This window comes from Phodopus roborovskii, unplaced genomic scaffold (genome assembly GCF_943737965.1).
Source record: "Phodopus roborovskii unplaced genomic scaffold, PHOROB, whole genome shotgun sequence".
Taxonomy (NCBI): Eukaryota; Metazoa; Chordata; class Mammalia; order Rodentia; family Cricetidae; genus Phodopus; species Phodopus roborovskii.
In genome coordinates, this window is record NW_026126622.1 from 2,518,182 (window position 1) to 2,538,259 (window position 20,078).

Below are 20,078 nucleotides of genomic sequence, written 5' to 3' on the forward strand. Positions count from 1 at the left end.
CAAATTCTAGGTATACCCTAAATGATGTTTGCAGTTGAAAGTTGTATCCATCTTAGTTTTGAAGAGAAGTTCTCCAAGTTTCCTGCTTATCTTCTTTGTGAATTCAAATTAACTCTTTATTCCTTTGGGTATTAGTTCCCTTGACACCAAGTATTTTCAAAGGAAAGCATCTTGAGCTTTTTTAAAAGCTACTAAACAACCTTTACTGTGATCAAATTTGAGCTAGTAATAAGGGTCTGTGAGCGACAACACATTAAAATGATCTCCACAGTATTAAAACGTTGCTTGGAACAGAAAATAGGGCAAATAAATCAAACTAGTATTGTATTTTAAAAAGTTTTATTCTTGCAGATTTAGAAATTTGAGATTTTTTAATAACCACAAAAGGAATTCTTTCACACCTAATGATTATTAACAGAATGTAGTGGTGTATTATCTAAACAGAAATCGTGCTGATGTGCCATAATAAACTGTCTATTAGTAAAAAAATACACTTTAGGGCACAGCATTGTATCACAAATTTTACAGAAGGGATACTTTGCAAGAATTTAATCAAACTAGAGTAACTGTATCTTTTAAATGCAGCACTTAAAAATGTAACAACTCTGTGCATTCTTTTTCTTAAAAAAATGACCTTGTATGTGTAGAAATGCTGCTTTATTGCTGCAGAGGTCAAAGTTCAAGGCTCAAGAGGTACAGGAGAGAATACAAAGGTAGCCTTAGAAACTTGGTTCTGTTTATGTATAAAAAGGTAGAGTTTATAAAAGTTAATTTACAAACCAAGAACAAAAGTGGTATGCACGCACTATGTACATGCGTCCTGAAAACATCCAACACTTCAGATGCATAGCCCAAAGAACATAAGACCATCACGCCCCCTTGTCCAAAAAAAAAAAGTATTTTAAGTCACACCATCATTTTCTTCCAGGTGATTACACATTTCTGAAACCATCACACCCACAATTTACTCAATCTTTTTCATGATACAGTATCTAGATATGCACAAAACTCATAAAAAACTTAGTAGTACACAGCGAAATGATCTAAGAATTAAAAACATGAGGGTAAGGCATTCCTGCTGGTTAGATGTCTGTGGTGATATGTTAATTTATAGATTCAGAGGCCATGGAACCAGGCTCACATGCTTTGGTGTCCTTCCCTAAGAGAAATGTGTTTTCATATACAATAAGTCATTGTCTTCATTTGACCCCCTCCCTAAGTTATAAATCCCCCTGCTGTACATTTCTGTTAAATCCACTACACTGGTTATATATTCCAGGTGCATTTGTAAAAAAAAAAAAAAAAAAAAAAAAAAAAAGTGTGCACATTACCTCATGCATAATAAAATAAAATGTGTAAGCTAGGCCAAGGCCATAATAAAGTTTGAGTGTACTTTGGAAAGAACAGAACTCAAATGCACCCCCCCATTTACTGGCTGGTATTTTTAACGGAAATCAGTATGTGAAGTTAAGCAGTGACCATAAAAAAGTACAAAAATCATTACAAAGCAAAATATCTTTGAACCTCTAGTCAATGCTGGACAGTTCTTCACTCAATGCCATGTAGCTTGTAGCATGTTTTCTGACTGTGGTTCAGGGGCATGCTCACTAATCTTCATCAGTTACAACAAATGCTTAATACTAATAATTGCAGTAAAAATTCTAAGAAAATATAATACTCAGTAGAGTGGTTCCATTTAGATTTAGTAAGTTCAGTCCACGTTCACATTGCTTAGTCCGGTTCCTACACTCTAAGAACTAAAAGTGGTCAATCAGGACAGAAACACAGTTGGCTCCAACAAGGTAATTTGGATCTCCAGGAAGACACTTGTTTTGCCAGGTTTTAGGGTCACCTATGAGAGAAAAGATTTTGATGTCACTTAACAGTTGTTTGGATTGCTACCCATAATGCTTTGCTGTTATGGGACAAATATAAACACATATCAGAATTTTCTTCTAAGTTTTCAACTATTGTACACTCTATCCAAACTTGGTGCTTTATTTCAAGTAGGCCTGCAGGCTGTAAGCATTTAAAACTGTTTTAGATGTCTCTTGCGCTATCAAATTCATTGGACTTTTTAATACAGGAATAAAAATCATACAGACTCAGAAGACAGTTGGAGCTAGCTGCTCCTCAGTGTGTAACATTGTATGCACAGTAACCCCTTCTAGTGGGTGTGAGAGAACATTGCTCATACTCAGATACTGCACTCAAAGGACACTCTTTCTGCTAAGTTCTGTAGAGCCTAGTTCCCCAAGACTCTCCATCCTTACCAAGCCAGACCAGCAAGACTGCTCCAGAGCTCCCACACTCTGTGCAGTACGATCCTTTGTGGGAATTCAAACCCCCACAGGCTGATTAGGTCTGAGGTAGGTCTTGGGTGTTTGAGTTTTGAAGACGCTCTTGGTATCTGCAGATTTGTGCCCTGCATGATGACCAAGCAGTGGGCATGAACTGTGAATAGTGGGGAAATTCTGTGTCTCTGTGGTAGCCAATGGAGTAGAGAATCAAAGCTGCTGACTTTTCCTTCCCTTATAATAGTCCTTGGCCAGCAATGTTTCTGTGCCTGTGGGACAGTGTGTGGAGATGCTTCTGCCACAAATGGCACCCATTGACTTGAGGCCAGAGAAACCCTCTTACAATGCACCAGGCAGCCCCTACAACAAAACGATTGGCTATCAACTATATCAGTCATGGACACTTTGTAGAGTAAGATATACATCACATTCAATAATGAAATAAATTGTTTAAAATAAAGTTGCTAAAATTTCAGATACAAGTGTACAAATTATGTGACAACTCTGGACAACAAATTGTGACAACTCTGGAAATCAAAGGCATCATCATCATTAGGTTTTAAGTTTTTCAACATACTGTCTTTACTGCAATCAAGCCAGTACTTACCATCTCTATGCCTACTCAACAGGTTAGCAATAGCAATGCAGCCTACTGCTGCCCTGCATTACACAAAGATGTCTTTCTTTTCTGGGTGAACACACTCAGATGCTCACAGAGAACATGCATGGTCTCAGTACAACCAAACAGTGCCACATAAATACTGGAAACGACAAACATGTAGCTCATTTGTACACCATATAAGGTCACTTAAAGAATAGTAAGTACAGTAGACAGTTTAGATGAAGCTGGCCTCAACCCTGTAACATCCTCCCTACATCTGCTTAATTTCTAGTTTACTACTTAAAGCTGGCTTTTCTCCCAGGGAACATTCAAATTTAATACTATTGTAATCTTTGTATTTTCATAACCTTTATTCCATACTAGACCAAACTGGAACTTACTAATTAATACTCATTGATTTATACAAATTTAGGGGCAACACTTTAAATTTTTGTTTTTTCTATACCTCCTGTTAGAGTGAACAATACTGGTAATTAAGGCTGACTTTTAAGTTATTCAAGTGAGAAATATGAAAATGTAATGGAAGCCTTGAAATCATGAGCCAATGAGCAAAAGTCACTTAAAACAGTGCATAATAAGAGTTACTTAGAGGTTCACACTGGGAAAAAACCAAACCCATGGCCAGGCATCATCACTGTGGAAACTTTCTCTAATGTTATAATATGTTGCATCTTGAAAAAAATCTGATAGATAATAAAATTTTTTGAACCCCACAACAGCCAATCTTTAGCCAAATTACCAATTACTAAAAGGGAGAAAAGTTTCCATGGTTCCATATGTATTTATGACACGTGTACCACAAATAAATTTTTAAAACCAGTGATGCTTGCAAGGCCACAGGGACAGAGTGAAGATCTGCCCCACACAGCATGGGGAGCACCAAGAGCTCAGGCATTAATCAATGACAGTACCCAAAGCCCCAGAGGACAGAGTGAAGACAGCATACCCGACGAGGAGTCGGATGATTTTAGAGCAAAAGACCAACCGTCAGGAGTCATAGACGCACAGTGTGGCAAGCGCAGCTCCACGGGCTTCAGGAACTTGAGGCCATGGGGCCCACACATCACTAGGGGGCTCAGCAGAGTTTCACCTGTCAAGGAGGGAAAAGGGTAAGAGATGAGGTCTTCCCTCTAAACAGTCCTTGCCCCCTGTGCGTGCTAAAGCCAAATGAAGGTAGTTTTCCACAGCAGTGCTAAGAAAAATACAGCAGATGCTACAATTATAATTTATAACATTTTAACAGATATATTAGCGTAAAAAAGATATGTGACATTCATTTTAAAATTTTATCTAACAATGTAGCTGAAACAGTATTTCAACACATGACTAATACATCCAGTCTCTGAGGTCCTTATTTTACATTCCTAATACTAAGTAATCCCATGTAAACAATAACTATTGCATTCCACCATATAGCTCTAGAGCACAGAACATTCAAATGTACTTTTTGCAAGTTTACATATTTTCTTGGAAAAAAAATCTTATTTGGGGTGTGTGTGTACACATGCATACACAACCATGACATGCTGTGCTGGTGGAAGTCAGAATGCAACTTGCAGGAGTCAGTTCTCTCCTCCTATAACATGGGCCCCAGGGATCAAATTCAGGTCTCCAGGCTTGGAAGCAAGCACCTTTGCCCACCGCACCATCTTGCTGGCCCATGCCTTTCAGCCTTTGTTTGCTACACAGGCATTCAGGGTTTCAAGCAGGGCCAAAAGTGTCAGTCATTGTTTTTAAGACACAGTATTCCAAGAAAGTGGGTTACAATATTACATTCAGTGAAATCAAAACTGCTAAAAGAAATCACAGCACAGTTCAATCATTAGTGTACCAATGAATCTAGGAAGGCTGTAGAAATCACAGCACTCTTGGTTCCCTTAGACTGTTTGGAAATATGGTACATCACTTTCTACATACATTTCATTCACTATACTGAGTGTCTGATTGTTGGTGGCTCCTGAGTTAACAGTAGACAGGCTGGGCAAAGCCTTCTAGAGTGGATGATATTTAACTATCTTGAGATAGGAGGGCTGACAAATTTGATTAGGTTGGTCAAAGAGCCTTGCAGTCATGTGGCATTTTTTAGTTCACACTGAAAGTAAAAGTAGAAGGTAACCAGACCACCTTTGGGCCACACCCACCACATGCCAGTGACATCAGAAAGTTCATTTGAGAAGCCCTCTGTTGTCCACAGAAAATGCTGTCCTTGGCCTAAAACTTTTAGGGGCTTCCAGCCTATCCTTGTGGCTGTCACTGTAAGCAGTAAGGAATACTCAGGACAACAATGGAGTTATTACAGTAAAGCAGACAATAAGACTTACCTTTCTCTTTATCTAAAGGTGGGAGGATGCTATTGTCTCTGCAGACTTTGAAATAGATTTCTTGCTCTATTCCTTCAGGAATGGCTCCTTGTGGGATAATTATACTAACACCAGTTTCTATGGAACTCAACACACCACCATTACTGTTAAATATGCCACGGGCTGTAGCCACCACAGTATGACCATCCTCATCTTCATCTTCTTCCACAGCTGAAGGGCTGAGGGGTCAGAAATGACAATTAAAAATCCTAATAATACACACAGGCTTTCCTTTTATCACTATTATGTAATTTAGAAGTTCCTTATTTAAATAAGATGAGTTTTTACTGAAAGGTCTTGCTTGGAGTGATAACATACCCCTTTCTGGAAAAATCCAAACTGCCTTTTTGAAAGTAAAGAATGAGGTTACTATAATTACCAGAGTAATTTAATATACTAAATATGATACTTTGCTCTCACAGCAACACAGTGAACATCCATGAAATGGGAGCTCTAAATCATGCTGAGTGACATTAAAGTTGGTAACAGAAAACAATGATGTGGGCTGGGAATGGAGCTCGAACACAGCACTAACCTAGCACTGCCCAAACAGGGGGGAAAACACACACACACACACACACACACACACACACACACACACACACACACACACATTGAAATGGAGATTTTGGTAGACTTTAGAATTTCAGTGTGCATATTCAATGATCTTCTTAGTATACACTGAGTCCCCACATGCCCAGGCTGCTAAAGGTAAAGTCTCCAAGGTTGCAAAAGGTACAGTGTGCACCAAAGACCCAAAAAGGACAGAACAAGGTGACTTACTAGAAAATGTTACCAAAGGCAGAGGACATAGTACCAATGAATGTTTCAAAATTGGAAGCTAAGGCTATTGAGGCTTTGTGAAGTAACATTAAGCCAGAACTTTAATCTGACAAAAAAGATGGACTAACAACATGAAGGGTCTATGAAGGGAGGCTAGTTTCTTTCCAGCATGACTGCAGGGTTAGAGATAGATTCCTATAAAGCAAATGGAAAGGGAAGAAAGAAAGCCCAATAACTGATGTGGTAACATTATGTAGCCCCTACATAGCAAGAGCCCTGCTGGATCAACTACAGGAAGGTAGACAGACATTAACCATTTTGAGAAGCAGACTTCAGGTGGCCTTCCTGGTCCTTGGCTCTCCCTATGCATCCTTCCCTTTCATGGATGACATGAAAACATCTAAGGAGGTTGAACTGAGGCAGTATGTGGTCAGATGGTTCTGACCCATTACTATTTAACAAGCAGACAGTCTGCCCAGGAAATGCTTAAGGTAGACTCAACCATCTTACTTCAGTTTTCAATAGCCATTTTGAGTTCACTACATTTCTATTCTTTTCAGGACCCTAGCTCAATAAATAGTAAATGAGGAATAGACATTTGTGTTCATTATTCTTCAAATGTACCCCCACTGATAAGTTAGGTGGCTACAGGAACTCATAGTTAGCCTACCACCTCCCAGCTATGGGATTGATGCTGGTTGGGCAAACTGTCTTCTGTCCTTCAATCTTAGTTATTGGTGATATAGGGATAATGACAATACCTATTGATGCGATATATGTGCATTAGCTTTACAATTTAATTAACATCCTATACCTCCTGGAGGACTTTCTACAAAATGAAATCACTATATTAACAGTTTAATTTACAGGTATAATTCAAATTATCATTTCTACTCTCATTATATAAACTACTAACTATAGCTACATACCTATAATCCCAGCACTTGGGAGGCTGAGGCAGGAGAATCACTGTGGAATTATAGGCCAACCTGGCTATGGCTTCCTAGCAAAGTCTTATCTCTGACCACCCTCCCTTACCATTAAACAAAAACAAAAACAAAGCCAGGCAACACTTTAAACAAAGACAAATAATAGCTTACCTCACGGGAACAGCCTTAGGCATGGTGCTGATATTATTTATTTGATATTTAGGCTTATCTGTGTGGATAGAGAAAGTTTCAACTCCACTGTCAAACTCCGGAGGCTGTGCTGAACTATGGGCTTTCATAAGAGTCTTTGGAGAAGTGGGAGTTTTTGAAGACAATTCAGGTTTATGTATAGTTTCACTTGGCAAAAGATTATGGTTGAACTTGGGACTTTCAAATTTGCGTTCAAATGGCCGGGCAGCACTTGTATAGGGCTTTGGTGTGAATCGGTTGTAGGCTGGAGTGACCGTCTTCGGAGGCTGTTCAGCTCCATTAACTGGAGCCTTCTCTGGGAAGCCTTTCTGGGGATAGAAAGTCTGAACAGAGTCTTCCCGGGCTGGCGGTCTGAACAGTGCTGGCTTACTCTGAGATGGGGGTGGGTCTGGCTTGGACATATAAGAGTTCTGAAAGTCCAGTGGTACTGAATTGCCTAAAAAACAAACATGCACACATTTTATAAACTTCCTAAAACCCATTTTAAAACCTTTCTTTCCTGATATAACATGTCCTTGGCACTGAAGTGAACTCTGGGTCCTTTCTGATGCTGACGGACACTGGTTGCAGTGTATCCTGTTTCCTCGGATTCAGTGTGAGGCTATGAAAGTACTGACCCCGAGAAAGATGCCTTGAGTAATTCCTTTCCACTATCCATCAAAATTTAGAAACAGAACGACAAAATTGATTATATGGAGTACATCAGCATTTGAAAACTCATTCTTAGTGTTACACAGAAACACACACACACACACACACACACACACACACACACACACACACACACCGGCCCAGCAGCCTCACACTGGGAGACAACACTTAGAAAGTGTGTACATGGTCATCAGTAGTCATACTCTGCAGAGAATATCCATCTCTGTAAGAACAAAAGAAAAACTCCAGGCACTGTGCAGTGAGACCCTGACCTATCTATCAGGGAAATGGGAAATAAAACAAAATGAACTAATTATTAGACTAAGTCACAACAGAGAAAATGGCAAAGCTGAGCAGTCTGACATGAAACAGTAGGGACAGCTACACTCTGCTGGAATCACGGGAAAAGGAATGCTGGTGTAGGAAATGCAAGGTCTTCTGTTTTGTTTTAAAGAAAAGCTAGGGATGTGTCCTATTCTCTCTTTTATGAAACTAGTACAACACTGACAACAAAATCAGACAAAGCCATTTCAGGAAAAGTGTTAATCCAAATATTTTATGAATATGGTTCATGTAACCACACTGAGACTGTAAAGTAGAAAAATCAGATCATAGTGTTAATTTGTGAAAAAAATATTTTTAATTTTAAAAACTACCGCTCAACATGCACACACTTCCCTGAGACAGGGTTTCTCTGTGTAGCCCTGGATGGCCTGAAACTTGCTTTATAGACCATATTAGACTCTGTCTCCCAAGTGCTGGGATTAAAGGCATGCGCCACCACTGCCCACAGGCTTATTTTTATTTTATATGTACATGTGCATGCGACTGCATATATGTTTTATGTTTACCAGGCATGTAACTAGTGCCAGTGGAGGCCAGAAGATGATGTTGGGGCCTTTGAGTCTGGATTATAGTTAGTTGAGGGTTGCCTGATGTGATGCTGGAAGTCAAACTGAGGTCTGCTGTAAAAGCAGCAAAAGCTATTGAACACTGAGCCATCTCTCCAGCTCACGATAGTAAAATGTTCAACAAAATGCTTTTAGCAAACTAAGAATAGAAACTGTTATAAAAGGCATCTAGTAAAACAAATCAATACCAACAAAACCCTACAGCTAGCATCATTTAAGGAAAAAAAAAAAAAAACAAAAACAAAAAAAAAAAAACAAAAAACAAAAAACCAAACCTTTCTTCCTTAAGAAGGGGAACCAACAAAAGATGTCTGCCTTTACCATTTGTTTCTTTTTCCTTGAGAAAGATCTCTCGACTGTGCACAGAACTTGCTGTGTAGTTCAGGATGGCCTTTGTCTACAAAGTGCCAGTGCTAGGGGCATGCACCTCATAACCTCCAAGTATCACCTACATGTACAATAACTGGTATGCTTCAAGCTACAATTTGACTCCCATCTAAAAGAAAGGTACTAACAAATGTCAAGAAGAGAATGGATAAATTGCATTATGTTAGGGTAGAATATCATCTAGCTACTCAAATGAGTAAGCTAGAACTGTTGAGATTTTATTGAAGGATGAAAATGTAAGATATTTTCTGTGGCAAACTATACAGCTTTCTTATGTCAATATTATAGTGTGGAATATAATGAGTTTTACAAAGCAGTATGCAAATATTTAAAAGTACATCTTATTTGTGTATATATGCAGGCATGCATGTGCCATTGAGAGTATATCATGCCAGTAGAGAACTAGCTGGAATCAGTTCCTTCCTTCTATCATGTGAGTTCCAGGGTTGGTATATTATCAGGCTCCTTGAAGCACCTATACCTACCGAGCCATCTCCATGGCCCTCAAGTATTTAAATCGAAGCATACCAGTTAACAGGTACTGGTTTCAAGAAGATCTGGATACTGGCATAAAATTAAGATATGTTAAAAAAAAAGACAAAAATCCATTTAGCTACAAAGCTCATCCAATATAATGGTCATTTATGTGAACAGTAGATAACACACAACATTTTCTTTTCTTTTCTGTGAGACTTATTATGCCTCTGCCTCTGTCTCCAGAGTGCTCGGATTGATTAGAGAGATGAACTACCATGATGCCCATAACAAAATCTTTACTTTTCACTGTTACCAGCCCAAATATTTTGGGGCTGTTTTTTTTTTTAAACATTAAAAGTGATCTAAGCTTCAAAACGATAAGAATTTATCTTCACAAACATTACTCTACAGAGTAATATGTCAACTTGTTAACTCCCACCTTCACCCTGAGCGCCCTTGGAATGTGAGTGAAGAGAGGAGCTGGATGTGGGTGGAGCTGGCTGCGTGTACTGTGAAGGCAATGGAGGAGGAGGCGGCGTGGCTTGGACAGGGTCGTATCGTTTCTCACTGAATGATCTATCCACAGCATCAGTTTCAGGTTTTCCCCTTTTTAAAAGAAAAAAAAAAAAAAAGAAGAAATTCCATTATTAGAAAATAAATTCAGTCATAAAACACACTGTCATTTTGAAAATATCCTTAAATCTAGTAAAAAGTATCTAGAAGTGTCACAATTTATTCTCATAAGTATAGGTAGCTACTCTACCAAAATATACAAACAAATTCATCAGCACAAGAAATGTCAAGACAGCACAGATACTTGAAGAATATTAGTAAAACATCCAGAAGAGATCAATTAAAAGGCGGATGAAATTTTGGGTATACTTTTTAATGTTTGTGATATTTATAAAATTAGTAGATTTAAGGAAGTTTTGCAAGTATTTTGAGAAATGTTACTTTGGCACAAACCTTCCTTAAACTCACTTCTAATTTTGTATCAGGTACAAAATCTTGGTGTCAGGCATACTCAAAGTGCTATAATATATGATGCCATAGACCCAACTTTGGCAAGCTTTTCCAATGTGAAGCCAGATAAATAAATGGTGTTGCCTTTTTGAGTGATAGGGCTTCTGACACAGCTCTTCAATTTAGCTGTTATCAGGCAAAATTAGACACAGTCAGTCAATGGATGGGCAGAGTTGTGCTCTAGCAACACTGGAAAAAACAGGTATCTTTAAAATCTGCCCTGGTTTCCTGTTCTTTTGTCCTGTTTAATTGTTGTTAAAGTAGCAGACAGTGCTTTTTTACAAGACTTGTCTAGTCAAAAGCACATCATGTATCTTTTTTTTTTAATTGCCAATTGTTGGTAATACATAAAATTTAAACAAAAGGAATCTAAATAGACCCATAATTCAACACTGCCATCTGAGCCTTACTGCAGAGTGCCAAGCTGCACTGGCGTTATGTGCACAGACAATAACATGGATTTGAAAGGTGTATTTGTTTTCATACAGTATTTTTGTTGAATTAACCAGTTTTACAATTAGCTTCACAATTAGCTAGTACCTTGCTTACACATATTAGACTTAAATATTAAAGAGAACACTGAGGTCTGAAAGTGCACATAATGCCAATGACATGGTGAGGGACATCTCATGGAACAGCCTCACATCAATGCCAGTCTTACCACTTGATGTTCCTTTTCAAGTAGTCATAGCTAGTGTAAGAGCCAAGAAATCTAGGTGATGGCAAAGCAAGCGCAATAGAAAAATGAAAGAAAACGGTCAATCTAACTAAGATTTACAACAAATAGAACTCAAATGTCATTTAAAAGTGTTAACCAACAGCCACCATCTTAACATAATTTGCTTCATAGAAGAACATACCACTAACTCATTTAGCCAAAGGAATCAGCAATATATTAACATATAGTTAACTTAGTTATACCCTGCCTGCCCACCCACCCTACATATTTTAGCTGCTGCCACCAGTGAGGACAATGTGCACCTGTGTTCCACTCAACTTTAACTTCAGCTCACCTACACCACAGCAGCTAATGGTGAGCAAAGGACAGGCTCCATAGAGTATTTGCCCAGCTCATCCCAAGTCCTGGGCTCAAAATCCAACACCATGAAAAATTGAGTTGGTGGGTGTACACACCTTTAATCCCATCAGAAGCAGGTAGACCTCTGAGTTTCAGGCCACCCTGGTCTACACAGTTTGAGGACAACATTGCACAGAGAAATCATGTCTTAAAAAACAAAATCAAAGACAGACAGACAGAGAAGCACAGAGAGACAGACAGAGAGAGAGATATGAAGCAAGACAATGAGTAATAATCAGATCAGAATGAATAGATTCTGAATAAATGAATCACAATGAAAACAAAGGCTGTGCCAAAGAAATGATATAAGACAAGAGAAGGGACCTTAAAAAAAGATGAACTGGCAAATGCAAAACACACAGACCTTTGAAACATGGCTATGGTCAACTACGTTCTTTTCCTTTCAAGCAAGCCCTCATCCATTCATCTCCAGCAGTAAGCTAAATCCTAGGTTATTTGATAAACTGCCACATGACACTTTAACTTCTCTCCCCTAATACTGTTCCATGAACAACAACTAAAAAGTACTACCTGCCATCAATCTATCTCCACACTTAGTTCTTAGAAAGTAAAATGGCAAAACAGCCATTATTTCATTCAATGGCAACATTTTTTAAAAATATATATTTAGATTTAATTTATTTATTATGCATGTATACCTGCAGGCCCGAACAGAGCAGTAGATCTCATTATAAATAGTTGTGAGCCACCATGTGGGTACTGGGAATTGAACTCAGGCCCTTTGGAAGAGCAGCCAATGCTCTTAACCACTGAGCCAGCCCCCTCAATGGCAACATTTACCTGTGAAAACTATTACTAACACTGGCTCCTCCCAGACCTGTGGGGTGCATGAATGATGCACCTAGCACATTGTGCCTTTAGTGAGTTTCATTAACTCAGGTTTTAGATCCTGTCTGGAAGTTATAGAATACAAATAACCAAATTTTTACCCTTAAAAAAAATAAATCAAATTGATCCTGGACAAGCCCCTAAAAGGGGAGGGTAGGAGGAAATCAAACTGACATAAAATCAGAAATACTTTTTAAGTTAGACCTGATGGTACATGCTTTGATCCCAGCATTTGGGAGGCAGAGGCAGTCATGTGAGTTTGAAGCCAGCCTGTTCTATACAGTAAACACCAGGCAGCAACAATAGCAGTAATAAAAAGACAAAAAACAACTTTTCATCTGGTTCACTGGCAAATTCAGACCTTCATGTATTTTTAACGCTATATGCTAATTACCAGGAATGTAAATCTCTTTATATACATTGGCCTTCTTTTAACAGGAATTAAGAATTTAGCAGAACATTTAAAGATGCTCACTTCTGGACCAAGAAGGCTCAGCAAGTAAGGCACTTGCTGTCAAACTAGACCCACATGGTGACCCACCACCTACATCCATCCAGTGAAAGAAGAGAACCAACTACCAAACCAAAAGTTGTTCTACAACCTTCATGTGTATATTGTGGTGTGCCCACCTTTCCCAAACTAATAAACGCAGTCTTGGGATTTTTTTTTTTTTTTTCCCCAAGACACATTTAAAACAAATGAGTACTTGGGGCTGGAGATGCTGCAGCAGTTCTGAGCACTGGCTACTCTTGCAGCAGGCCCTAGGTTCAGTTCTCAGCAGCCACAGAGTAGTTCACAACCATGTAACTACAATTCCAAGGTTTCTGATGCTCCCTTCTGGTTTCTGTGGGCAGTAGGCATGTACATGCACATGCATGGTGTATATGCATACACATGGGCAAAAAGACTCATACATTTTAAAAACAAAATAACTTAAAATAAAAGACTACTATAGAATAGCCCCTTTGCCTTACCAAAAACTGAGCTTCATAGACTTGATACTCATCTAGCCCCACCAGGCATCTGTCTAATGCTGTGCCAGAAAACCATATTATTTAATGCAGTCTCCACTGCAGTATAAAGTGTTTATCTGTATCACAGACTGGTTTCTTTAATAGAAACAAAGACTTAAAGAGATTGAAATTTTCTAAATCTTTACTAATGATGTCTCAGAAAAGAGTAACTAAATTGGGTCTTCAATGTTACAAGTTTCAAAGTATATTCTAAAACAATTTCACTTAGTACTATATAAGTTTCAGGTAATCGTAAGTGTTGATGAAAATGTGCACACCTATAATCCTGGGCACAAAACTCCTATGTGATAACTTGTGTTTGAGTCATAGTTCCATTCATTAAAAGAAAAAAAAAAAAAAAAAAAAAAAAAAAAAAAAACAGAAAGCAAACAAACAAAAAAACCCACTAAGTTAGGGGTCTAGAAAGATAGCTCAATCATTAAGAGTGCTGGCTGCCCTTCCAGAGGACCCAGGATCAATTCCCAGCACCCACATGACAGCTCATATTTGTCTGTAACTCAGTTCCAAAGAATTTGACACCCTCACACCAATGTACATAATATGAAAGCTAAGAACAAAAAAGAAAGAAAGAAGGAACGAAGGAAGGGGGGAGAGAGAGGGAGACAGAGAGAAGAAAAAGACTAAGCTAGGTACACTAGAAATGGGTTTTAAGCTGGAATGGAATGCCTCACCTCTTGAGGTGAAGTTTATCAGGTAAAGAATGCATTCCTTCCCTGAATTTAGACACTCCCAAGCATCTCTTGGACCCTATCTTCTTAGACTATCTGCCTTTTGACTTAGGATCTGTTTAGGCAGCTCCCATAATTTTATAAACAAATTCCTTTGTGATAAACCCATCTGTTTTTGTTTCTATGACTCTAGTTTTGTGGAGGTATGAGGCCACTTGTGCCTTTGTGGGATTGTACCTAACTCTCAGGAGCAAAGTCTGTCAGGGTCCAACCAGAGATGAACCAACAGCACAAAACACAAATCCACCAGGCACAAGAAGAAAGTGTACTAACACAGAAGTCAGGAAAGAGAAGAGAGCAGCAGACAGAGAAAAAAGACTGAGAACGAGGAAACTTGTCATTCACCTCACCTGATCATTTGTAAAGTTGATCATCCCATGCTTCGAAATAAGAAAAAGACAAGTTCTTCCTCACCTTCGTGAAAACAAAACCAAAACCACCTGAGGATTTCCTTTCTGTGACCCCCTTACCTACCTACTTTTATGTCTTAAAGACAGAAACAGAAATAAGGAAGATTGCCATTAAATGTGTACCCCATGTGTCAAGACTGAAGATTCAGCTTAAGTCCAGGTCTTCTGGTCACTCCTCACTTTAGCAACTTTCCTCATGCCAAAACAGTGTCTGACATAGAGCCTCTAGGAAGTGGCACAACGTGGAGCAAGGCACTGTGCCCAAGCTCCTTAGCACGCCCAACTCTGGTGGCTAACTCCACATTATGCAACTCAAACTTTATCTTTTATCTTAGCTTTAAAGGTAAATCTTAGGTGAAACAACTTACTTTGAAGAATAACTAGAAAAATTTGGCTGACTCTGTGAATGGACTGGTTTGGCAGGCTCTGGGTGATGGCTGGCTGGAATATGTGCAGGAGGCTTGGTCTCAAAACTCCTCCGGTCAAAATAAGAGAGCTGTTTCCGGTAATACTCTTCATCCTCTTCAGGGTCATAGTGATTTGATCGAACAATATCTTCAGGTGGCTTCACTTGAGGTTTCTGAGGCTCTGGGAGCCTAATGATGAGTAACAAGTAAAACTGTTAAATGTTAATTTCACAAAGACAATGGCATGTAAAAAAAAAAAAAAATCTCACATTGACTTTTCCCCTTTTGTCTGTGTACACAACCTCAGCTGTTGTTTTTCAGTACTGGTCTACTGTGTTTTGTTTTTGTACGTTCATCTTTTTCCTGACAGCTGTGACTATAAGGCAGAGTCAACAATCAGTAGTATTCTAAAAGAGCATTTATGCTGTATATGCAAATACAGGCTCCTTTTGCCTAAGTGCCTTAGTACAACTTAGTAAACTCAATGATTATTTATTAAGGGGGTTCATAGTAGGTGAGAATTATTCAAAAATGAAACATAATGTAGAACCGTATCAATGTGTCAGTTGTCAGCAAAAGTGAGAAACTTGTAAGAATTGGGGATAATAGGGAGATTTTTAAGAACTTTAATGTAGGACCAATTAAATGATTCTCATTAAAAGCAAACAGCCTAATCTATCCAAAATCCTAGAAGGTAGGAAACAAAACAAGTCACACAACAGGTGAGTATGCTTGTTCCTTCCTACTATTCAGTAAAAGCAACAAATGAGTTAGCCTAGTCTGCCACTTTGGGACACAGTTGAGAGCACAAAGCCAGGCTTCTCTAACTACTCTAACTCACCCTGTATGTTAATTAACCTGAAGCCCAACCTTAGCATCTCTGTAACACAAAAAACAGCAGTGTTAGCTATTGTGGTGTGATTAACACAATGACAAGGACTTTATGCATGCTCCCTAAATGAATAATTTCAGTAATTTAAACCAATTTGAGTTTGTTTTCATTCCCACAAACACTGTAAAGTACTTAAAATTGAGAAAATATTGTGGTTTTTTTTTTGTTTTTTTTTTTTTTTTTTAATTCTTGTTTTAACCATTTGCTTAAAAACAAACAACTTTTCCACAGATTTGTTTACTAAAGCTTTGTCACAGGGGTACAAGAAATCTGAGTTTCTCCCTGAGGTCAGGGTTCATCAGGAAAGCTGGCTGCTTAGCTTGGGGAGCACAGTCCTCTCCTCCCTGTTCAGGCTGGTAAGTGAGCACACCCACCTGTACAGAGTTTTGTCATGCTCATTAAACTGACTCTGAGGAGCAGGTTTAGGGCCAGCAAGGGAAGCACTTGGAGGTTTAGATGCTACTTCTGGAGGCTGCAGGGAACAAGAAAGAGACAGTTAGCAAGAAGATATCATTAAAAGACAGCAGACAGTTAAGAAATATCTGAACTCCACTACTGCATCCACAGACTCAGGCTAAAGGATAGACACACTTTTTACCTTAAAGCTGGCAGTGTCATTCACATCTTTCTTGTTCTCCAAAGACCCAGATCTTTTGTTTTCAAACATCTTAACTCTGGTGAGCACAGACTGTGGTTTCATGGCTGGGTCCTCCTCTTCTTCAGCCAGTGTTGGGGGTGGAGGCTGTGGTTTGGTAGTTGAGGGCAGGACTTCTGGCTTATGTTGAGAGGAAGGCAGCAGAGGAGGAGCAACTGCAGCACCATGGAGAGGCTCATAGTGGCCTGTTTTGGAGGTAAATCCTTGGGACGGTACTTGCTCATAACTTCGTGGGTACTGGTCAAAGTACTGCTTAGGCTCAGACGACTTAGGACCGGATGAAGAATAGGGCTGTGCTTCTGGTCTGTATCTGTTGTGCAGCTCATATCCAGAGGTTGGCTGTTCTTCATGTCGGAGAGTAGAGGTTCGAGGCAGCTGTTCATAGCGTGGTCTACTGTCATATGACAGAGAGGCTGGCTCTTCAAAACGTGGGAAATAACCTCGTTCTGAAGGTTCATCAGGATGCTGTCTGGAGTCCAGGTCCCGAGGATGCTGATTATCAAAAGAAGGCCGAGGTTGGTAGGGTTGTTTGTCATCATAATATGACCACTGGTCTTCATAGGTAGGGATTCGATCTTCATATCGTAGGCGATGGTCATAGTTTCGAGAAAACTGGTCTGTGTAGCTTGAGGAGTCATACCTGTATGAAGGCTGCTCAAGGTCTCTGCTGGCTTGTTTTTCTATGTATGGAAGTTGGGGTTCATAGGCCAGATTTGGCTCTTTATCTGGCCTCTGCCCTGGGTGACCAAGAGCAGGCTGTTTTAAAACATGGTTTTGTCTCATCATTTCTTCAGGATATGGCTCCTTCCTATACACCTGCATAAAAAAACCCATATTTGAGGACAAAGGCTTGTTTATAATTCTATTTTATTAGGCAATGACAAATATTAAGTTATGATTTCAAAATGTGGAATGGTATATTCTACCATTTCTAATTGGGACAGATTATGAGCGAGAGAGATAGCTCAATGAAACCTCACAATATACACTGCAGATAGGAGTGTTTATGCTTTAGCTTGTACCAACAAAAGTAAGGAAAGATAATTATTTAGCAGAAAATTCACTGAATGATTGATTATATTTGACTTGAACACTGAAGATAAAAATCACAAAGAAATTATGGAAGCTATAACTTATAAAACAAAAATGTTATGAGTCTCAACTATATATTAAAGAATTCTAGAAGATACTAAAATCAAAATTAAAAGTAGTAACTATTGAAGCACAAATCTTAAAAAGCTTGGTCTCAAATAATCAATATACCATTGGAAGCCATGCAAACTACAAAACTGAAATGATTTGTCTTGTTGGAAAGCAATAGAGTGTATAAGCCCAGTTTAAAAAATAAAATAAAAAAGGCAGCAGGAAAACGTAAAAGGGTGGGCGAAGCAGTAATAATCATGTGCCAGGTTGATGAGGAGCAACGAATCAGTGCAGCGCGGCGGCAGCGCAGGTACCTCTGTCGGGTCTACATGCGGCGGCAATGATGGTCCTTCATCTCTGAGCATTGTGTGAGCTGTCTCAGGACTCGGTGCTCTTAAAGAATCAGCTTGTGATGTATGCAAGGTGGAAGGGGATGGAGTGGGCTCCTCCAGTCTGAGATTAGTTAACTTTACATTAGGGCTAGCTGCGGAGGCTGGTGGTGCTGGGTTTGTTGCAGGCGAAAGGTAAGGGACTGCGGATGAGGCTTCTGCTTTCTGTGAAGTTTTAAAATATTTTAAATATAGTGTTTCTGTCTATTACTAACTTCCTCTGCTCAATTTATAATAATTGCTAGATATTAAGTGTGCTTATTAACAATGTTAACTATGACCTCATGTGCTAAAATTTTGTTGAAAATTTCAATATAATACTGTGTAAGGTGAACGCAGAAAACTCAGAATAAAGCCCTTGGTACTCTCAGCCTGAAATTCAAGATTAAATTGTAATCTGAGGAAGAAAGGAATATTCTTTAACTTATCACCGCATTCTCAAACCTCATAATGCACCTCTAACTAAAAGCACCGAATGCTTGCTGCTTACCTGTTGAGAGGCTGTCTTAAGTCCAGGGGATTCTATTCTATGAATAGGTTGTGGCTGCGCTTGTGGTGAATAAGAAGGATATGTTTGGTTTTCATGATGCATTCCAGAGGAATCCTCTCTTACAGGCTCAGAGGACCGTGTAATGGCAGACTCTGGGGGAGTCCCCACCTCATCATTAAGAGTTTCATCTAGTTCTTGATCAGTGTAGGCCCCGCCTTCTGTATCTGTGTCTTCATAGTCAGAAGTGTGTCTACTGTCCGTGCTATACATTGAGTACTCACTACCTGGGGCTGACAGGTAGGACAGACGATCATCATGCAAATCAAGGTCCTCACTTGTAGCACCATCCGCCTGGGTCAAATAAAAGTAAATCAAAAATTTATTCAGTAGTCTTTAAGAGATGGCCTTTATTTTACGAGAGAGAGATTGAAAAGAGTATTTTTCTTTGGAGAAATCGTATCTATTTCTTGAAATTTCTGACGAGGAAAGTCAAGAAGATTCTACAAGCACACATGCAGATAGATACATATATAGCATCCCTGAGACTGGAAGGGCTTGGATGAATCAAACAGTGGCTGACCAACTAGGACAAAGCTAGGGCACAGCCACAGAGAACAGGAAGGAACTCTGGCATGACACACAGTTATAAACCTACTCACTAGCTTTTCATCCAAAAACAAGGCGAAGAAAGAGAATGCTATTAAACCAAGCTCACACAAACAAGGCCACACTGACGAACAGTACTTGTGAGAACAACTATGAAAATAAACCCCAAAGTAAGCTGAGTAAGAAATACTGTATTTATAGTTAGAAAGCAGATTTTTTTTTTTTTTAAATTGGCATGTAGCCTTAAAGCTTTTATGAAACAGGAAGCAAACATCTGCAGGGTGGTCATCTTGATTAAGAAGACATTCCTTCTTGTTTTTCTCGGAAGTGGTTGCCAATATATGACAAAGGAAAACTGTTGCATTTTTCTTTTGCAAGTGACTAAGACTTAATTCCTAACAGTCTGTGGTGATGACCTTCAGAGCAGATCAGAAAGAAAAAATGAGAAGTACATGAGGGAAAGGGAACTACTGGTTGTAATCAACAGACTGTCACAGGACACCCATACTTGGACTAAACAGAGCAGTCTCTGAAGATCTTGCCTGAGAAGTGATGGAACTAGAATCCTGAAATCACAAGGATTTCTTCCATTACAGCATGGACTATACTACATGAGAATGTTGAGATAAATTCTCTAGGCAGATGCACTAGAAATACCTATCAGGAGTGGTACAGCTCTGTGAGATGGCTGTGCCAAGATCTCAACAGTGCTTTTCCCATCCTCACTCCCTCTGCCCTCTAACTTC

At 39.1% G+C, this 20,078-nt stretch overlaps 1 protein-coding gene across 11 annotated transcripts in view; it reads right to left on the bottom strand.

The window, feature by feature from the left end:
- Positions 1-322: 322 nt before the first annotated feature.
- Positions 323-20,078, bottom strand: part of Tjp1 (tight junction protein 1) — a 240,956-nt gene continuing 221,200 nt past the window's right edge. For 2 of the 11 annotated variants that reach the window (XM_051206455.1, XM_051206463.1), the window contains 11 exons: positions 18,727-19,077; positions 18,162-18,401; positions 16,648-17,520; positions 16,424-16,521; positions 15,119-15,346; positions 11,312-11,362; positions 10,067-10,233; positions 7,163-7,637; positions 5,241-5,458; positions 3,866-4,009; positions 323-1,852 (listed from right to left, as the gene is read on the bottom strand). In XM_051206455.1, the coding sequence (XP_051062412.1) occupies positions 1,758-1,852; positions 3,866-4,009; positions 5,241-5,458; positions 7,163-7,637; positions 10,067-10,233; positions 11,312-11,362; positions 15,119-15,346; positions 16,424-16,521; positions 16,648-17,520; positions 18,162-18,401; positions 18,727-19,077 (2,940 nt within the window). In that variant the 3' untranslated portion in view covers positions 323-1,757. Of the gene's footprint in view, positions 1,853-3,865; positions 4,010-5,240; positions 5,459-7,162; positions 7,638-10,066; positions 10,234-11,311; positions 11,363-14,690; positions 14,755-15,118; positions 15,347-16,423; positions 16,522-16,647; positions 17,521-18,161; positions 18,402-18,726; positions 19,078-20,078 lie in introns of those variants that run through there. The other 9 variants (XM_051206458.1, XM_051206456.1, XM_051206460.1 and 6 more) reach the window with 9 other exon arrangements.